We start from the raw sequence: 22,067 nt of genomic DNA, 5'->3' as shown, positions 1-22,067 counted from the left end.
TGGGTCAAGAACCTGCTTACTAAGGGCAGAACTAAAAATAGGAAGTTAGAGGAAGACCAGCTGATATTCAAACTACAGACTTTCTGGCTGGTTTGTAACTTATTTGCATAATACATGCTGGTATTAACAGCCTGAAGGCAAGGGAACTCACCAACATTTATATGACCATTTAGGTAGGGCCTTTCCCACCATAAACTAACACTTATTGGATCTGACTGGCTATATCCACTCTTTTGCTTAAAAATGGAAGACACAACCACTCTAAGTTTAATTGTTTAAGTTACATGGCAATTACATAGCAATGACTCTGTATTCTAAGTGGAAAAGATAAGACTCCTTCATTCCCATTCTCAAGTGAATTATGTCATGATACTTTTTTCCCTATGCAATACTGATGCTTTTAATTCTGCTTTTGTTGTATCATAGGTATTCTGGGCATTTCCCTGCTCTTGTGATGGTGAGGTAGCCTCCTCTCCAAGGGCATAGTAAGTCTTGCCCCCTGCCTCTGGCATACGCACAGGGAACAAGCCAGGTTGTCATGGGAAATGGGTGATCTGAACATACCTCCCATATCTCCACCCAACATGATCCGCTCCACTTACTCATGGAACACAAGCTGGGAAACCACCTATCTATCACAATGACTTGGTGTACTGAGTACCTATGCCAGTATAGCAAGGAGGAAGAGGATAAACTGGGCTCTATGACCTGTCAGTGGGTCACTAAGGATATCATTTGCGTAAGTGTGTTACAAAGGATCATGCTCTTTGTCACAGCTTGCCGTTTCTCTTTCACATTATCTGTTGCCTCAAGGATTCTAGTTCTAAATTCCCTCCCCCCCAATGTTTGTCCTATACATTGCTGGAATGTTAAGAAGTATTTTCCAGCCCACCCTTACCAAAATAAACAATTTTGATTTGTAATTTGTTGGCTATTTGTTTGTTAGAGAGTGTCATAGATTCATAGGATATTGCAAAAGAAAAGAACTAAAAAAAAAAATCAATATCAGGTCCCCTGGGTATTATGCTAACATCTAACATACTTCTTGCAAAACACTGGATACCAAGAGCTGTATCAACAAAGAAAGAACAGATATTAGATTGGGATATTACCACAATAGTGAAGTTGACAGCTCATAACTTTTTAAAAAGTAAAATAAAGCTGGATGGTATCAAAAACAATAACTCAGTTCAGATGACTCTCCAAAACCATGACTTGGGAAATTATGAATAAATTGCTGTGAGCATTGGACTTGGCATATTTTCTTTTCTCTTTCCCCTCCTTTGCAGGTAAAGAAAAGCAATTAGGGGTTGTATCCAACTGAGTTCTACTTAGTGTAGACACTGTAATCAATAGACTTAGATTAGTGGTGGCAATTAATTTCAGTATGTTTATTCCTACTCTTGAGTTGGATACAACTCTTATAGAGTTGGATACAACAATTTATAGAGTTGTATTGAACTAAGTACTCAGTACTCAGAATTGGATACAACTCTGAGTGCTGAGGACTTAGTTCAATACAACTCAAAGTTCCTGCTTCTTCTCTGCTGTTGCTTCGCTATTTATCTGAATACGGTAAACTTAATGCAGCCACCGGGTCCCTGGTAATAAACTTCATAAAATGAATGAATAAATTGTATTAAATGAAAAATCTGATACCTGAAAAGAAGACATTTCATAAAATTTATGGGCCAGATCCAGACTTAAGTTAATGGAACTCGGTTCCCACGGATGTCACTATGCAGTCATTATAATTTCTTCCCATTGAAAGGAAAGGAGAAAGTTCAGCTAATTTAGGCTGCAATCCTAAATAATGCCTGGGAGCATTATAAAGTGGTGGAACTTTATTGCAAATGTGGGGGGTAGGCTGCTGTAAAACTGCCAGTTCACTAAGCCAGCTTTTGCTAGCACATTAAAGAGCCTTTAATCAGGTCCATGACCAGTAGCTGGGCTGGTTTAGGATTTAGTGGTTCCTTGGTTGCCCCAGGTATGTTCCCAAAACACCTTGTTTCAGTGGTTTATGCTGGCTACTCTGGTGCGGATACCAATGGTGGTAGCTTCCGCCTGGCCGTACTTTCAATGGGCAATGGGGATTTCTGTTGCAACACAGCCCCCTCTGCTTGTAGAGCTGAACATATCTGAGTGGAGGAAACCTCCACCACATCCTAACCCTCTCCAGCATGGAGGTTTGAGGGTTAGAATTGCTCTGTTAGTCTGGATCCAACTCTAAAAAACATATATGCAGACTAAACTGTACTGTATTAGTACTGGTAATGAAAACTGCAATGTATTTTAACTGTCATTATAAGTAATAAATGACAACTTTGCTAATGCATTGAGAGGGGATGGTCACAGATTTCTTCCCAGACTCAACTCTCACTACAGCAGGTGGGAAGATGGGTGTGTTTGTTTGTTAACTTCCCCATGCACAAAAGGCTTAGATCCAAAACGCTTACTTACACATGTGTATAACATGTACTATTGTTAAGATAAAATAAATACTAAACTAAATATTTGAAACAATGAAGAAGCAAATGGCTGTAAGAAAGATGCGGCCAGTACTCTCACTTGTTTTGTATTGATAGGCATATATTTTACCTTCCATTCAATATTTTCCATTTTTCTCTAAAAAACTTCCAAGCAAGATCTCTTCCATGTGGATTTCTAGCTACATGGATTATGACATCAATTGCATCCTGATCCAGGACAACTTCTGAATTGAGAGACAGGTTAAGAAGCCTTGAATAATAAGAGAAGGGAGGAGAAATGGTTAGTTGTTGCCAGCATAAATACTAAAATATCGAGCTATAAGACATCCTGGCTTTCCCAATGAAGTTTAGAAATTGCTACATGATTTTGAAATTCATTGCAGAAGCTTTCCTGGACTTTTGTTTTATAAAGTACAGAAAAGAAGTAAAACTTTGTGTGATAGAAAAAGTGTTTTGTTCCACTATTGGCCTATGACAGATATTTGATAAAACCTGAAACTGACTTGCTTCATTTTAGATTTCATCCTAAATGCTACTCTGAGATTATGCTTACCCAAAATTTAAGTGAGATTTGCAATCATTTTCAAGTTAACTTGGAATATATGATTTGGAAGAAATGCTATCCACATAACACAAATATGTCTTGAAAATCTGCAAAAAGGAGATATCAATTTTGATTATTAGGAAAAAGCTTTAAATATGTCCTGAGTGTTTCTTGTGCCATGAGCAGATCTTAAATACTATTATTTGTATTGCTCTTGTTTTTTCTTCTATGTTATATGCTATTCTCTTGGAACTAATCAAGTAATAACTAATCTGAAGAAGAAAAACCACTAAAACACACACAAACACTTCCACAAGAGAGATTTAAAAATGCTTAAATTTGTGAAAGAATGAACAAAGTGATACTATGACTAATATTCCTATTTTTAATTAATTAATTTTCTATACCACCTTTCGGCCGAAGATTACAGGGTAGTTTACTATATAAAAACACACAAATACATACCATAACAACAAGTGAAAGCAATACCCCACACCCCCATTTTAAAAGGCCATAGATTGTTTAATTAGCCAAAGGCTTGAGAGAAAAAGAATGAGTTTGCTTGGTGCCTAAAGATATGTAACAAAGATGCCAGGGAAAACCATTCCACAAGTAGGGAGCCACTGCAGAAAAGGTCCATTCTTATGTTGCTGCCCTCCAGACTTCTCACAGAGGAGGCACATTAAGAAGCACATCTAATAATGATTGCAGGGTACAGATTGGTCCATATGGGGAGAGGCAGTCCTTGAGGTAATGTGATCCTGGGCTGTTTAAGGTTTTATAGGTCAAAACCAGCACTTTGAATTGGGCTTGGAAACTAATTGGCAGCCAGTGCTGTCAGACCAGGATTGGCATTGTATGTTCAAACTGTATTGCCCCACCCCCGTGAGCAACTTAGCTGGAGAATTCTGCACCAGCTGAAGTTTCCAAACTGTCTTCAGAGGCAGCCCCATGTATAACGTGTTGCGGTAATCTAACCTACAGGAAACCATAGCATAGATGACAGAAGTTTAGGTTGTCCCTGTCCCGACAGGGGCGCAACTGGGCCACCAGCTGAAGCTGATATTCCTCTGTGCCTCTCCTAACAGAAATCACCAGGCATCAAAGCAGTTTCTGAGCCAGAACCGGGCCTAAACCTTGATTGACATGCATCTAGAAAATCAGTTTCCTCCAAGAGCACCTAGATCAGATCTGTGACCACCCACTCTAGAACCTTGCCAAAGAAGAGGAGACAACTGGCCAGTAATTACTTAGATTTTCCAAATCCAGGGAGTATTTACTGAGAAGTGGTTTTACCACTGCCTCCTTCAAGCAGGCAGGGGCCACCTCCTCTTGCAAGGAAGCATCAGTCACCTCCCTGGCCCAGCCAGCTGTCCCCTCCTTGCTAGTTTTTATGAGCCAACAGGGGCAAGAATCCAGAGTGCAAGTGGTGGCCTTGACCTATCCAAGCACCTTGTCCACATCTTGAGCCTTACTAACGGAAATTCAACCAACATAACAGGCCTGGACAGTGCTCAGGACACCTCTCGAGATTCATCTGCTGTAACAGCAGAATCAAGGTCCAGGCAGATGCAAGTGATTTTATCCTCAAAATACTTTGCAAACAAGTCACAGCAAGCTATCGTTGGTTCTGTCACCTCCTTCGGAACAGAATGTAAAAGGCCCGCACTACCTGGATGGCCCAATGAGAATGTAAGGGAGGCAGCAAATTATGCCTTCTTTGCTGTCTTCACTGCCACTAGCTAGGCTTGATAATGAGCCCTCATCACTGTTTGACTGCATTTGATTGGAGTTTTCCTTCACTTGCATTTGAGCAGTCTCCCATCTTGTTTCCTCACCCTCAGCTCTGGAGCAAGATGGGCTCCACAAAGAAGGTGGTCAGGAGTGATCATGTCAACAACAAGCTTGGGGGGGGGCGGAACTGGAAATGTTAACTAAATTAGCATACCTGTTTAACAAATTTCTGTCATCGCTACAAGTTAAAGCTTCTAACAATATTTTCTTCTCCGATACTGCCGTAGTAGAGTGGAATTTCATCCAGATGAATTCCCATACATCTTCATCCATCAGTGAAACTCCTGTGCAGTAGACGATGTCTCTTACATTAAGAGGTATTCTTTAAAAAAAAGAAGGGAGAAAAAAACCATATCCTAGTAATATTATATTAATAAGATGTTCCAACAAATGAATATACATCTTAAAGCTATATTGGTCATGTGACACAAGTGGACTGGGCAGGTTAAAATTATGTTTTTTGTGATTTGACTTCTCTATGCTTTAAAATGGGGAAAGGGTAAGGGAATATAACTTATGACCCTTATGTTGATTCCCTGACTTAAAATACCCTCCCCGAGCTATAAACTGCAGGGGGAGGGGCAGGGAAGTACAGGCAAAATTTTTGTACCTGTAGGAAATATAACAAGGAAAACTTGAACCAAACCAAATTAAAATTTGGGCAGGTATAATCTGTGTTAATAGGCAGAAAATCTCCTCCTGTCTGCTGCTAAGGGCCAAACCACCCCAGAGAAACTCCCTCATGCAAGGTATCGTGAAGGGAGGCAAAGCCATCTTCCCATAAAGGGAAGCTGCAGGTACATGTCCTGATAGGTACGTGTCCCACTCCTGTTCAGCGTTCAACAGGTGGCACCTGCCAGGCCCCAAGAGCACCAGACCAAACAGCCCTGCAAAGCAGTCGAGAATAAAGGCTGGTTAGTGGGGTGCCCTCCACCCAACATGCCTCAGGGTGCTGACCATTATCTGCTTGCACGAAATGGCAAACCAACCAAATAGCCAAATTAAGCCCTAACCCACCATAAGCTAATCAAATTCAGAGCAGACTGAAGTGGATTAAAAAAAGGGACCCCCAAATTAGGATGCTCCCCACTCAGCTCCATTTTGGCAACTGGCTAAGCCCACTTTGCTCAAGAGGAGGAGAGCATGATGCCACTGTGAGTCAGAGAAGGAAGTCTCAGGTGAGGAGCAAGCTATTTATGCAAGCTCCCACTCCTATTTCAGGCCAAGTGTGAAGGAGAAAGCCCCCTTCTACTCCCAAGGAAAGCCAGTGCAACATCCTTCCTCAGTGGGGTGGAGTATTCCCACCTGAAGATAGGGATCAACTTTATAGTTGGGGGTGGGAAAGCTGCAATATGTTGCTGTCTACTTCACAGGATCCCTGACCTGGACTTGCAACAACAAAAATAGGCAGAGGATTTGGAAGAATAATTCATCACCTGTCTACCTCATACCTGCACAACCTCCTTAGAAGCATTTGGCTGAATGGCGTAAACTGAGGCAATAATAGGCTGCAATGCTCATATCAGTCCAATACAAAATTTCGATGAAAAAATGATTACCGTCCTGGTCCCAATCTCAAATAAGTCTTATTCTTAAACTTTTATATTTATTAGTGCAAAACTTTTTTTCCATACTTGAAGCCATAGTTAGGGTTGTACCGTCAAGTGGCAGCAGACAACTATCACTTACATTTTTATTTAAAATTATCTTTTTTATCATTTAGGTGGCTTTCAAAAGGCTTTCCCTACTAGTAGGGCTGTAAGCCAACAAGGCATCCGCAAAAAGAAAAATAGAGGCAATTCTTTTCAAGCTGATTGTCTCATTAGCTTTGCACACTGACCAAATGCTGGGATACAATCAGCAGTATACATGAGCAGAACAGTGCACCATCTGAAAATATTTATCACTTCCTACAATAAGAAGGTGCTTATCTCTTGCCTCCTAAAGTTTATTTCTACGAAAATTCAGTCTATTTATCATCCTCCATGTATCCTTTGCTCAGTGGTGATTACTCTTCAGTAGATATGTATAGGATTGCACTATACATTTACAAATCCACTTCACATCTATTTCAACTATACTTCAAACTGCATTGAGTGCAATTTTGTTGAATTATTAGTGGACAATTACAAAAAAAAAATACACACATACATAAAACAAATACATAAAACAACGAACACCCACATCAAAATTGGTTAATATCTAAAAAGAGCAGAATCACAAATATAAAAAAGCAACAATCTCCCCCCCCCCCCAATTTTATCTGTAATAACAGTTGCTGCAGGACTTGCTGGATTAAGCCAAAGGCCAATCTAGTTTAGCATCATGCTTTGCACATTGCCAACCATGTGTTTGAGGAGCCAGGAAGCAGGATACGAGCTCATGGCACCCTCATGTTTGTGATCCCCAGCAACTGGAATCCACAGGCATATGGATTCCATACCTAAACAACAAGGAGTTTACCAGCTCATGGATGAAAATTATGGTTAGAAAAGTCACTTGATTGGTATGCCACCTTCTCTCCTGTACCATCTGGGCTATGATACTGCCCTTGAATCTGTAAGGCAAAGGCTCTGCAACATATCACATAGTGATCTCCGATCTCAATCTCATGTTATCTGTGGCCCATTAGCAGTAGGAATCCACTATGGGTTTGAGTTTCAGACAGCTGCGTGTCTTAGAAATTTGTCTGTACCAACATATCGGTGTCCTTTCACCAAAGCCAGATTAAATGTATTCCCTTCAGAAGTGTTAAATGGCAGACTGAGAGGTATCCCTTATCAAAATAGGATCTGCGTGTGCTCTCAGGACGTCGACTGCATGTGGCATATTTTATTGCATTGCAGACAATATGATCAAGCTAAGGAACTATTGACTAAACCACTATTGTCAAATTGACTGGGTCAGTCCAAAGCCTACTATATCAATTATCTTCTGGACGACAAGTCCAATGATATCACAGTGGCCATGGCAAAGTTTCTTTCAGTAGTCGTACGAATCAAAGATCAACAGGCCCATGACTAAACAAATAACGCTTCAGAATCTGTATTTTATACTGAATCCATGTTATGGGTCGTTGGACCGCAAGAAAGATGATGATGATGATGATGATGATGATGATTACAGGCATATGGCTCAAACTGGCTCAAGTTAGTGGTGATCACCATTACTTCTGACAAATTCTGTAACCTATTTGTTGTGTGAATAAATACTCCTTTTTGTCGCTTTGAATATTCCACTCAGCTTCTTTAGATTAGCCCAGGCTCTAGAATTATGAAAGTGGAAGAAGAACTTCTCTCCATTCACTTATCCACACCATGGATAATTTTATATACCCTTTCTTTCCTCTAGTTCTTTTGGGTTTCTTTCTCTTTTTTGAGATTTTTAGACAGAAGGTATCTTCAAGGTTTACATCTGGTGGTTTAACAGTTCCATGGGTTTAAAGCTCTAGTCGCCCAACTTCAGTGTTTATGCAAGAGCAGAAAGCATTCACTTGCTACGTTAACTAGAGGGAATTGGAAATGGTGGCTGAGTGCTATTTAAGGATATACTGCCAAAGATCTTCCTTTGTTAGAATAAACCCCTCCTGGGCTATCTCGCCTGCACTCATTTTTAAAACCAAAGCTATGATCAATACTTCAGAGAGTATGCTTCAGTTTTGAAAGCATTTTAAATGGCTTTCATTTGAATACATGTACTGTTGTGATTTATTTAACTTTATTTATCTTGCATAGGAGACATGGCAAGGGTAAAATATGTGGCTAGCATAGCTGTTGATTAAAAATTAAGCACTTTGGAAAATGTTAAAAATTAAACAGAAAAAATAACAATTAAAATCATGCTGTGCCTTTACAGAGAAATCTATTTTTTCAATGATTAATAATAAAGCTTTACAAAGAGTTAAGAATAATCTTTTAAGTTATAATTAATTGGTACATGCTTGTTCTTGTTTAAACTAAGTTCTAACAAATGGAAATACATTTATAAAATAGGCCCTTAATTATTTATCTTCTAGGCAAATGGTGTTCTAATTTCTTAAAATGTAATTGGATGCAATTTAGGCAGCTCTTTGATTTAGTGACATGCTTCAAACCATTTAGGGAAACATTTAAGAAAGGAAATTAATCAGATGTCCCGTTTTAATTCTGAGAATTTAGCCAAAGCTTTTCAGTGTGTTTGATTACAGATTTGTTTTATATAACACTCCCATATGAATAAGAACTAACTTTTCAAAATTCTGGATGAACGTAATAATTGCTCTTTTAAATGCTATGATGATTATTAGGGTAGTGATAAAGTGGGAAATCAAATCCAAACTCTTCTTCTACTACTACTACTGCTATTTGGGTATAAGCACTATTAATTCCTAACAAACCATACTCACAACAAATACAAAATGAGAGCCCAAAATACATAATACAACAAAAACAAATCAATAACCCTCCCTCCAACAAATTTATTATTATTATTATTATTATTATTATTAATCATGGATTGCTGATTTTATCCTAGGTTTGGATAACCAAGCACCCCAGTATGGGGCAACATTTTCACAGGTGGAAGAATTACCTTAACCACCTGCTTCTCCCTTGCCAGAACATTTCAATCTAGCTGTTACAATTTTCCTTCCATCACAGAGACAACTGCAGAAACTCACGTCATACTATCCCTTCCTCAGTGAGACCCATAACTACAGTGCCTCACTCCTCAGACCTATCTCCATAGCTCACCGGCCTGTGGCTCTCTGAGATGAGAAAAGCAACTACTTTGCATGCAACTTTCCTGGTATCTTCATTTTTCTATAATGAACTTGGATCTAAGATTCCACCTCATAATTCCCTATCTCTGCTACAGTAACTAAGCACATGGTCCAGACAGCATATGGGTTGGCTTACCGATGTAATACATGAATCCTTTCTATTATGGGTTCTTTACAGGTGCTTCACCCCACAAAGCTGTTTCCTTGCTTCTAAGTCACTTCCAATTGACTGTATTGCTATTGACTGTATTGACCAGTATTGCTATCACCTTTAAACCTTGGTTTATAAATAAACATTGCACTTGCAACGGGCATGGTTATTGCTGGCTCTCTGGAGCAAGCACACAAATATTGATTGAAATTCCACAAAGTAAGCAATGTTATCCAAGATAATTCAATTCTGTAAGCATGCAGACAATTATTTCTAGTAAAGATTCCTCGAGTAGTACTGTTAATTCCAAAATTAGGACTTGTGTACGATACGTGGTTATGCACACTAGCAAATCTGGAAATAGTCTCTACACAACTGCAACTCCCTGTCTGAATATTAGAAACAATAAAATAAAACTATAATCACTGGTCTGTACATGCAATATTTGGAATGGATAGTTAAGTTTCAATGTGGTGTTTGGACTAAGTGGCCCTACTAGTCCTTGTGTTCTGTGGTTAAATTGCTTATAAGTCACTCATGAGGTTCTTAAATTAATAGATATATCCAGTCCATAGCATTTAGCAAGCAACCCTTTTGCTTTACTTGACAATCTAAAAGACATAGGGAATAAACTGTCTTCTTAATGACATTGCCAGACAATAAAGCCTGTATTTACTTGTTATCATGTTAATCCTTAATCCTATTGGATATATGCCCTGGGTCTTCTTTCACAACACTAAAGTCTTGATTAAGTTGTACTCAGCACACTCTTCTTTCTACTTAAAACAGCTTTATTGATTTCACTGCAAGACTCTACTCCGTTGTTGCAATAGCCTGTTAATTAACTAATTTTGGCAACATTGGTTGCTATCCTCTCTCTGTGCTATTCTAAAATAATATACTGTATGACTTCATTTACACCTGCATAGATAATGTAGCCACCATTTGTTTAAAGTACATCCTTAAGGCTATACATAGCACAGAACAAAGAATTATATGTGCAGGGAGATGTAGATTCTCTGACACATTAAAAATTTATCCAAGAATGTCCAGAAGGCTGAGAAAGTTCCATTGAGGCCAATTTCATTTTGTGACTAGTTAAATATGCTGTTAATGAGTTTAAGGAAACAAACAAGCATAAAAACATAGGCGGAAAGTTGTTCTGATTTGCAGTATTACCCACACACTTTGAAGGCCGAAGACACATGGCCTCAGTTGTTCAGGGCTTTAAACACCAGTGTAAGCACATTGAATTGGGCCTTATTTCTATAAGGTGACAACCAGTGCAACTGCTTCAAAGCATGGGTTATATGAGCTCTAAATGGAACCCTGGGCAATAATCTGGCTACTGTGTTTTAGATCAGTTAATGCAGGGATCACCAACCTAAGGTCCATGGGCCGGAAGTGGCCTACAGAGGTCGTTCGACCGGCCCACAAGCCGCCCCCGAACCGAGGTGCCCGCTCACATGCTGCACTAAACTGGTGCAGCGCGTGGACTCGCTTCTGTGGCGCCGGAAATCACGTCTGTGCATGCACAAATGCCAGGAATCGTGGGGGGGGGGACCGTGCACAATTCGGTCCACAGAAGGATCTCCGTGGGACTGATCTGGCCCAGGCAAGATAAACCTGAGTTAATGTGTTTGAATAGTCACAGAATGCACTGCAGTAGTCCAATCTGAAGGTTACCAGAGTGAGGGAGTACAGAGTCCTCGTGATCTGTGTCCCAGAGGGGCCATAGCTGGTGAAAGCAGATGGAGCTGGAAATATGCACTCCTAGCCCAATGCTACTTGAGCCTCCAATGTTAGATCCAGGAGTAGCCAAACTGAATAAATAAACATGATATAATTGGAGAACTTGTACATGATTGGTGTTCCTCCTCCTGTCACCATTTCTTTCTTGTGTTTCGTAAGTAAGAATACAGATTAAGTGAATCTATCTCCAGAAGAAACTCTGAAAAGGATAATGTATTTTGAAACACGTTTTGCTTTCAAAGCTGATGCATTGCGAAGGTTAAAGAGGTTAACAAGGCTGATTCTCAAGCACAGGCAGACCTTATGGTAATTCTTTTAATTTTTTAGGCTGAGCCACTAGGCTGTCATAAGTAAGGAGTGTGAGTAATGCACTTCTTCACACATGAAAGGGCTGTAGCAAACATCTTAATTTCCCGAAAGCAATTGCTTCACAGTACAGTACTGGAGATGAATTTCAGAAACTCCATTTTGATGCACAATACACATTGAAACAAATGCATGTATTTAAATAGTTTTGCTAGTTTTCACTTAATGGTAAGTTTCAACGATGTCTAGTGGCTTAGTGAAATGATACTAAGATTAAATTTGTTGTCTTTCTGGTGTCTACTGAATACCTTTCTCTTCCAACAAGTGTTATAAGTAAGACCTTTCTCAGTTTGCATCTGCATCTGTATTGGAACTGTTTTTAATATGTTTTTATTTTTTTCTTGCTTGTTGTTTGCTGCCCTGTGCACTTTCAGAAGGGTGAGATATAAATTTTAATAACAACAATAATAGCGTTAGCCTCTCTTCCTTGGAATTTGCATTTCAACTACTGAACTCATTCTAATTTTTAAAAATCATATCAATCTCTAGGTAAAATGTATTTTTAAAAAGCGAGGTGGGGAGTAATTCCAGTAATTCCAACTAAGAGGAAAAGAGGAGATGCATGCTGCAATCCTTTTTACCTGTTTCTGTTGCTGGAAATCCAGTCTGATATTAGGGTTGCAGCCTGCTGGTGGCAGTGCTTGTTACCAAAGCTGCAAGCCAGCATAATGACTTCACGGCGTAACTCCCTGGGTAACCCCAAAGCAGAAACAAAAATTGTGTTAGGGTCATATTAATGAATATGTTCAAGTGCTCAAATGAAAATGCACAATTGCTTACAAGATCTAAGCCAGTGGTTCTCCCCCAATGGACTACCTGAAAATTGCTGAGGGTCTTGCTTGTTGTAGCAATTGTAATGCACTATGCTAGATGTTGTATTGCATTTTTTATTGTATTTTTACAATTTTATTTTGTAAAATAATATATAAAAAGATTTTTATTCTTTTATTTCTTATATGTTATATATTACTGTATTACAACTGAATCCCATAAAATTCAGATTGTAATACAATCAAATGCAATATAAGAAATTAAATATGTGACATAAAATCATTCAATAATTTTTTTTAAAAAAGAAATTAAATATAATTAAAAATCTATATGAATAATTAATAAGGTGGTTGTGCACTCTCCTGTCTTGAATCACTAATCCACAGATTCGCTGCAGACCACCTAAACAAAGCTCGTGGACCACTGGTGATGCACAGACCACAGTATCCTAAAATGGTAAATCATCCTACAATGGTAAATTAATAAGCAATTACATTTCTACAAAGCCAGCCAGGTACAAGCATGCATGCCCCTTGGTCTTGGTCCTTCTCCCAAATGCAGCTAGAACTTAAGTCATAATGAAGGAGCAGTTTAGTTTTCCGAGTCTAGTAAAAGTAGACACTTTCATAATAGTAAAGCCCCAAAATGAAAACAAAAGGCACAATCCTTTGCAATTTTATGTCCCACTGATTCAACAAGAGAGGTGGAAATATACTCAGCCCCCTCTTACGATAATCAGTGGAGCGTGCCCAGAAATAAGCATCAGGTTCATTAAGCCTATGGAGTTTGGTTCACTACAAATGCTCTACAACTGTTAAAAATGGAAAAGAAAAGAAAAGTGTTACAGTACTCGTGTTGGTAGGAAGCTTGAACAAATGATTTGTCCAAATTATTTGTTGGCCATCCAAGCTTAAGATACATTGAAGCAACTTGTCTTAATATATATTCCTGAAACACAAAGGGGGGGGGGGAGGTAAGAACCCTGCATCAGATATTTTCATAGTTAAAGGATAACATGCTCCATCCAGTTCAAAGACAGCTTTTAAAATAGTTTTATTACATGTAACATTTTAAAGATAAGTAGTGGCCTATCTTTTCGGCCAAAAGTATGAGATAATGTCACTTGTCGTATTGAACATGCACATCTACCAACCTGCACAGTGAGGCTTTGTGTTTGGCAGCAGGCTGTGTGTGTGTGTGTGTGTGTGTGTGTGTGTGTGTAGAAGGTCTGATTTTAAAGTGGGAACCATGCCAGTGACCATCAGTGGAATCCTAGCTTTCAGAGGCTGAGTACAGTGGTACTTTGGTTTTCGAACGTATTCCATTCTGAATATCCGTTCAACTTCCGAAACATTGAAAAACCAATGCGCACCGTCTGATTGGCACATGTGCCCAGGAAACAATAGCCGACAGCCACATCGGACATTCGGCTTCCGAAAAATGTTTGAAAACCAAAACACTTACTTCCCTGTTTTCGGCTTTCAGGAGCAGAAATGTTCTAGTACCAAGGTGTTTGAGAACCAAGGTTCCACTGTAGTTCCAAATGGATGCACCCTAAGAGAGAATCACTAGTGCCATATCCACTTTCAAAGCAGAGAGAGAATGATTGCACCCTCATAAGAGTTTTTACTCTTGGACCCCTTGGCCACATCATAAAATGCTTTCCCCCAAATTTTAAGGTATAGTACTGTTGTGTTCATGTCCAGTTTATGGACTACTCATGGTCACCTTCTTGGCCACTGTGAGAACAGGATGCTGGACTGAATGGGCCATTGGGCTGATCCAGCAGGCACATTTTATCTTCACAAGTTTCTTTCTACACCAACCACAATGAATGAACAGGAAAACCTGGGTCCAAAAATTCTTCCCAGCTCAACTTAAAAATCCTTCTGAAAGAATGGGGTTTAGAAGTGCTTGAAGTCAGCTGGATCATTCCTGGTTTTCTTAAACATGTACTGATGTATGTTTGACACAAGTATGAAAATACTAGCTTAGACAGGCTAGTATTTACCTTGCTAGGCTACTCTTGACTTTAAAAAATGCATGTTTGAGTAATGTCCGTCATTAAACATTTACAAGTGACACATTTAGGCCACACACAGAGATGAAATTGATAGGCTTGGCTGTCTTTATATGCACAGATATGGCAAAACCATTACGTAGGCACAGCCAATTGATGTGATAATATTGAATAATGTGAGCTGCATATCAAGATTGGACAATTTAACGATGCCTGTATTTCAATGTCATTTTAGTTGTTGGCACTTTTACAAAGGCAAGCGTAACAAGTTTTCTGCTTTTGACCCTTACACAATAGGGACCTTTACTTTTTATGACAAGCTGTAAAGTATGCCTCTGCCATCATAGTCATATTGTAATTTTCTTACTGCCAAATACCCATGTTTAAGTGAAATATAAATTCAATTCAGTTTTAAGAATGTAGTTTACGTTATAGTAGCACAATATGAGTGAATAATTTCTATTTACACAGCAGCTCACTCAGTTGCATAAGGATGGTATATGACAATATACCGTCCTTTGGCAAGTAAGTTATTCTTGTGACAAAAATTAATTTACGAAGTCTGTTGTCAGCTCTCGCATGATACCTTGGGAAGAAGCAGAATAAGCCAGCAATGTTTTTGCTATTATTTACTCAAATTGCATTTTCCCCCAGTCAGACTAAATAGGGCGTCAGCAAAAGATACATTTATAATGATTCTTCAGCACAGGCTACAACTCTGATTTCAGCATTGCATGACAGGGAAGGAAGGGTACACTGCATAGAGGTCAGTGTTCATTGGCAGTCATTAGAAGGATGAAAGAATGGAAACATCACGCTAGCATGGAGCTGCAATAATTCCTTGCCTCCCTCTTCCCCCATACTTGTGTCAATGTAGGTGGCAAAGGACCTTCGGGAAAGGGTGGGAAAAGCTCAAAATGCATGAGCTAAGTTAAAAAAATATGAAATAAACTTTTATAGGACATACACATTTTCATCTCGTATTTGTTGCTAGCTGGTTTAGGTTTCTAACTGGTCCTGGGCTACATTTAAACCAGACCATATGTTGTTGAGCATTTAATTCATGCAGAATGTGTCTTTTTTCATAGAATCATATTGAAAGGGACCCTAAGGATCATCTTCTAGTCCAACTCCGTACAATGCAGGAATATACAGCTGTCCAACATGGGAATCAAACTTGCGACCTTGGTGATGTCACCACCGCGCTCTAACCAACTGAGCTACCTCAATTTCTGTATTTTATTCTATATTGCAGATAGGACTGAGGAAAATCCCTGTCTGTAACACTGAAAGGCAGATGCCAGTCAGTATATACTGAGGTGACTCAGAGTTTCATATGTTCCTAACTTATTAGACGAATCATGATACAACCCCCTTATTTATTTTTCTTTTCTTTTTCAATTCGTTGGAAGACAGTGTGCCCTTCTCTTCAGTACTGGGAATGCATATCTGCTGGTTTTCTTTTGTTTTAAAGGCCAGTAGTACATCCTCCCCCTGCCCAACTATATACACATAGACATAAAAAGGAATTTGTGGCACAGGGTCTAAAGTGCATTTGGGATGCACCTTAACTATGCAGAAAGGCCCTAAGCAAGTTACAGGATTTTACTGGGGTGGGCAACAATAGTTCAGTGGTCACAAGAAAGAAAGACAAATATATTTACATTGAAGATGTTGTAGTTTTCTGTGCGGTCCAACAGTTTATCTAGTGGATAAAGGGCTCGGCTGGCAGCATGCCAAGGCAGAAATTCCTTTTCCTTGGACAGGTATCTGATAATCTCTAGTGGAATGTTCTGAGGCAAATAGCCAGCTCTGTATAATCAAAGAAGTTATTGTGAATCATTAATTGGGAAAAGGTCATGGTGACACTAGAAACTGAGGTAAGCTTTTCCTTGTGCAGATACAAATAAAAAACTATAATCATTTCATTATATTAAACAATGAGGTCAATATTCTTTAAGTTTTCAAGTACGGAGTGTTCTTTAGAAATGAATCTATGCATCATAACATATAATTTAAATGAACTCATGTCTGCAAGGTCAAAAGGATTAAAAAAAAGAAAAAGCCTGATGATAGGAACTGAACAGTCACAAACATTTGTTACAGAAAATATTTATAAGGTCATAATGATTAAACAGGAAGAAGCTAACTCCCAAGATGCCATTTTTCATTATAGTCCCATCTTGCTCCAACATTCTCCCAACAACATTTATTAATTCAACGGAGAAGACATAGGCCACAGTCAACCTTTTAATGTCGCCATGATAGTTGATATAATAGTAGCTTGGAATAATTATGAAAGTAACGTGTTTCATATTTATTAGCTATTATTCGTTTGCTAGCAATTCCTATGAAATATGGGGAGATTTAGAAGGCATAATCCCATCAGTCAGTGGAGAAGCATCATGACTGTTTCGGGGGTGGGTGGGGAAACAATTAAATGAAAATACTACAGAATACTTTCAATTAATTCACAAAAAAAGAAAAAGAGAACCATAACATCATATGAATCCCAAGATTCCTAACTGATTGACACAAAAATAAATATTTAAATTGCTGAAATGATTACAGGAGCTTTCAATGAGTTAGCTAAAGATCACATATCTAATTCTGAAGGGATGATTTGTGAGCTGTGCAGCTGTATTCTGACCTTGGTTTCTTCACTTACATTGTGCAACTGAACTCACAGATAGAGCTCAGTACATTCATTTTCCCCGTAGGGACAAAGTACCAAATGGTAGTGTAATTGCCAAGGGAAAATTATTACTCCATTCTGAATTATTTCCACCATAAATCCAAAACCCGTCAAACAGACTCTGTCACAAAAACAACAGTGTTGCAGTAAAGTGCTGAGAGTCCCACATACAAGTGCGCCATAAATTCATGAGCCCACCGTCCACCAGAGCCATCCTGAGATGTGCTTAAATCAAAATTAGAAAACCCAAGCTGGTCACAAACTGGCTGACAGTGTTGAGACAATGGGAATGAGTTGATTTAGTTGCTACCGTTCTAAAAGGCACTCTGCATCATCTGCTTCATATGGGATGTACAGAACGTGAGTAGCTTATGGCTGTTCCGATATATCCCCACCTCCACTTACAAAGTGACAACTCCTACTTTTTCTTATGTAAATCTGTAACAAAGATTGTTTCGTGCCTGCACCGTTGTGTCTGTGCATTGTTATGGAACACAAGGAAATGACACGAACACAAAATTCAGTGGAATTCGTTGTTCAGCGATTTTTTCCCCTCTTGAAAATAAAGCAAAGGATAAGGCTATTTTTAGTGCAATGCGTGTTCAATTCATACACTGCATTGGGTACGACATGAAAGGAAAGGTGCGACATTTCACTCTAACGATTCAATGGTTATGCACAGCTCTTGTGTATTACTGTATAGTAGATGATAATGGCATGAGTGTTGAGAATGACAGAGAATTATGAGTTATTGGCAAATTTTAAGGCCCATATTTTCCTGGTGCTTCTTTTGCCACTCATCACAGCTATGGGAGCCATGGACAAACAGTATAGGTCTTGGAAGGCAACAGTGAGAAGATGAGATGGCATGGGCAGTGTCCCTGCTGGTGCCTGTGATGGACAGGCCCTGGGTCTGCCTCCAGTGGGAATTGGCAAGTCAATCAGCCAATCAGGAGATAGAGGGTGGAATTTAAGTTGGATGCAGACAATCTGAGAGCACAGTCAGGGCTTGCCTGAACGTTAAACCTGGGATTAGAGATAGAGACTTTCTATCTGGTTGGGCAGAATAGGGGTGGCACCAGGTCAGCCAAGCATCCACTGGATCCTAAACAGATTGTGCAGCCAGAGAGAAGCCCAATTCAAGCCCCTCTGCTGTGTCAGCCTGGAGCTGATACAGCTAAATTTAAGAAAAATACTCTCCGACTACCTTGTGATCTGGTTGGTACAAGAGACATGCCTTTGGATGAAGTAGCAGCTCCACTGCTCCATTCAGCCCCAGTGCCCCATGGCCAGGAGTTAGGATGGCTCCCCACAATATTGGAAGAAAAGATGACACTGACATAATTCATCAGTGTTTAGTAATGACGGAACCATATTTTACTGACAAGGTTCAGCCTTGGTACATTTATTTTAAACATGTTTATATCACCCTTCGTGGAAACTGATTCCTGGATGGATCACACAATGAAGAATATCAAAAGACTATAACCACACAATTAAATAAAGTATCAGGCCAACATAACTATTAGCAGTATCTAAAATCAATCAATTTATTACTGCCTTTGGCAATTCATAGAAAATAATTGGAGATTTTTTTTTAACCCATAGACTGTGTTGGAACATGTGAAAAGTATTAAAGTCAATGGCTAACTAAGTTGTGAATCACACATTAGATTGCTATGGATCATACTGGTGCATAACAGAATTCAGAAATCTATTGAAAGAAAAAGCAGCTCTCCTCAAAGTAATTAGTTCGCAGTAATCCCACTCAATTAAATTGTTCACCATTGAGGGCTGTGGTCTTGGTTTTCAAACTTTAATGTAGAGGCAATAATGAAGGTTAAATACAAGATAAACAAAATGTTCATTTACACAGAAACCGTATTATTCCTTGTGAATGCATTAAGAGAACATTATCAACAACTCTGCATGTGAGAGCTGATATTTGGGAAGGTTTTAGATGTGTTTCCTTGGCTTTGGTGGAAACCTTGAATGTTCTCACAGTCTATTGCTCTAATTTCTGATGCTTAAATTGGTCTGAAAACCCTGACTTTTCTGGTCATTAGTTTGAACAGGGGTTTAAACAACATCATTAGGGGATAATATGGATCCAATTACCTTGAATATGCTTGAAGACTTTGGATGTTGTAATGAATTAAATTTGGCTCTCTGGGGAAGGATTAGTGTGATAAAGATGACTACAAATTCACACTTTAATTTTGCTACACAGATGCTCCCAACAGACAATTCAGGAAACTATCATTTCCAAAACACGGAGAGCATTTAAGGGGTTGTATGTTTCTTTCATATAAATGAAGGCATAACATTTAGCTACTGTAATCAATGAGCCTATGTGAACCAGAGGAAGAATGTGTTGCACTCTGTATCTTAGAGGTCAGTTTTCAAGTCCTAAATTATCAGTGGACTAGACAAGTGCTTATAATTAAGCTGAAGTTAACCACCAGTGAAGTCCAAAATAAAATAATAACAGCCATTTACTACAAAGTATTGCTGTGAAAATAAAGGAGGAGATATCAATAGGCTTATGACTTACAAGCTTTTGCTCCTTGCAACAGACATTATTAAAATGTTTAGTTCAAAATTCATTCAGTGAAATGAATATAAGTAAAGATCACTTAGGTGTAACCTACTGCACCGAAGTACAATAGCAGATGCTTTGTATGCATTGTTAGGTAAGAGAATACCTTATGATGCCCGAAGATCAAAGCCTTTTGGGAAATGATCTATAATGAAATCAAGAAAGTCCTTAAGTGGACTTTCTCTAAAAAAACCTGAGGCTTTTCTCTTGGGCATGGTCGGCCAATTGGTGCCAAAGAAGGATAGGACGTTTTTTATGTATGCTACTACAGCAGCAAGAATTCTTCTGGCAAAGTATTGGAAGACACAAGAACTACCCACTCTGGAAGAATGGCAGACGAAGGTGATTGACTATATGGGACTGGCAGAGATGACCGGCAGAATCCGTGACCAGGGGAAAGAGACAGTGGAAGAAGACTGGAAGAAATTTAAAATATACCTTAAAAATTGCTGTAAAATTGAGGAGTGTTAAGATGTTAAGGAATTAAAAAATAGAGAATTGCAGCTGAAATTAATAAGTTAAAGAAAAAAGAATCTAATGAAAGTGATTGAAATAATTAATTAATTGAAGGAGTTGCTGAAGAAATGTAAAACAAGGATGCAGAAAAGGGGAGGTACAGTATGGGGAAGTCCGGGAAGTAAGGTGTATGAAAATAAGACTATGAAATTATACATGTTTATATGTTTGTATGTTTTTGTTTTGTGTATGGTTTGTGTTTATTATGTGTTTGGAAAATCAATAAAAATTTATAAAAAAAAAAAGAGAATACCTTATGAAGCAAGTAAGCCAGCTTTCCCATTCCTTTCAATCAATATTGTCACATTGTGAGTAATATAATCTAACAAGCATTCCCAGTTCCTCAAATTCCCACGCTTTCCCACACGTCTTTCCAAGGCCTTTATAGATTTCCAAACAGACGAAATGAAGGTCAATCTAGATGAGGCTTTTGGAGATCTGTGATTGGATCTCCTAAGGGGCAGGTGTGCATGTGTGTTTTAAGTTAAAAGCAGTTTCTGGCAGAGATTGGATAGGAGCTGTGTTCCTGAGAGAAACTTAACACTTTCCCCTATACTGTTTTCCCCCATTTAAATCCCCTTCTCCCTACCCAGAAGCTGCTATTTGTCCATGAGGAAATCATACAAGTATGTGTATAAGTCAAAACTGACAGTACAAAGTCAGTTTTTGACTTACAAAGCCATAAATAAATCACTTACAACCTTTTTCATGTGCCTCATTGTGACCCATAAGATGCAACTCTCTTAAGAATGACATCCTTACATCAATTTCAAAGAAAGGGCACTTAAAAAAAGAGCCCTGTGGCTTATTAATCACGAAACTCTATTAAGGTTTGCAAAAACCTCGAGCCTTTTCAGGAAACAGTTTAAGAATTCTTAATTTGGGGCTGGCATTTCCTGTTCTTGGTCAACTTGTTCCTACACTTCACAACTTTTATTACAGCGCAAAATAGAAAAGTAAGCAAATTAACATTAACCGATGTTATAATAAAATATATTCATTGCTTTGACAAGTGAAACAGAACACAGCAACACTATAGCCCCCTTCAGACATCACAACTAGGAGTGAAATAAATACTTCTATATGCATTGGAGCCCCAATAACACATGGGTAGCCCTGTTGTATCATAGCACACACTACTGCAGTCATTGTCCATAAGTTGGAAGCAACCAGAATAGTGATGGTAGGCAGAGCTAGTGTATGCCTCCCCTATTCTCCTCCTCATGTGTTCACCCTAACTTTAGTGTCAGAAGAGGGCTAAAATTATAACTTATGAAGACAGGAGACACATGCTTTAAAACCAATGTTTTGGGGTTGTACTTAGCTAGATAAGGGCGAAAAATATGTGCTTCAGTGCTCATCCAGATTTCCTTTACTGCTGAATTTATAGGCATAGGTCTGTGCTTTAAAGTTCTGTGTCCAAGTGTTATTTTTTCCTCCCTGGCACATTCCTTGCAAAAACATGCTCTTGACCACTGGAAACCATTCCACAGGAAACCCAAATTGTCGTTTGTTCCAATTCACCATTAAAGAGTGGGTTGACACGGAACAGGAAATTGTGGGGCAAAAGGTAAGTGTGGGTGAGCTCTTAATCCAGAAAAGATGGGGGTG

At 38.8% G+C, this 22,067-nt stretch overlaps 1 protein-coding gene across 2 annotated transcripts in view; it reads right to left on the bottom strand.

Moving 5' to 3' along the window:
* The window catches only part of TRHDE (thyrotropin releasing hormone degrading enzyme), a 201,250-nt gene that overhangs the window by 11,436 nt on the left and 167,747 nt on the right, over window positions 1–22,067 (bottom strand). For both annotated transcript variants that reach the window (XM_028745676.2, XM_028745677.2), the window contains 5 exons: window positions 16,311–16,458; window positions 13,477–13,574; window positions 12,437–12,544; window positions 4,982–5,149; window positions 2,599–2,739 (listed from right to left, as the gene is read on the bottom strand). In XM_028745676.2, the coding sequence (XP_028601509.2) occupies window positions 2,599–2,739; window positions 4,982–5,149; window positions 12,437–12,544; window positions 13,477–13,574; window positions 16,311–16,458 (663 nt within the window). The remainder of the gene's footprint in view (window positions 1–2,598; window positions 2,740–4,981; window positions 5,150–12,436; window positions 12,545–13,476; window positions 13,575–16,310; window positions 16,459–22,067) is intronic.

This window comes from Podarcis muralis, chromosome 10 (genome assembly GCF_964188315.1).
Source record: "Podarcis muralis chromosome 10, rPodMur119.hap1.1, whole genome shotgun sequence".
Classification (NCBI taxonomy): Eukaryota; Metazoa; Chordata; class Lepidosauria; order Squamata; family Lacertidae; genus Podarcis; species Podarcis muralis.
This window is presented reverse-complemented; position numbering and strand designations above follow the sequence as displayed.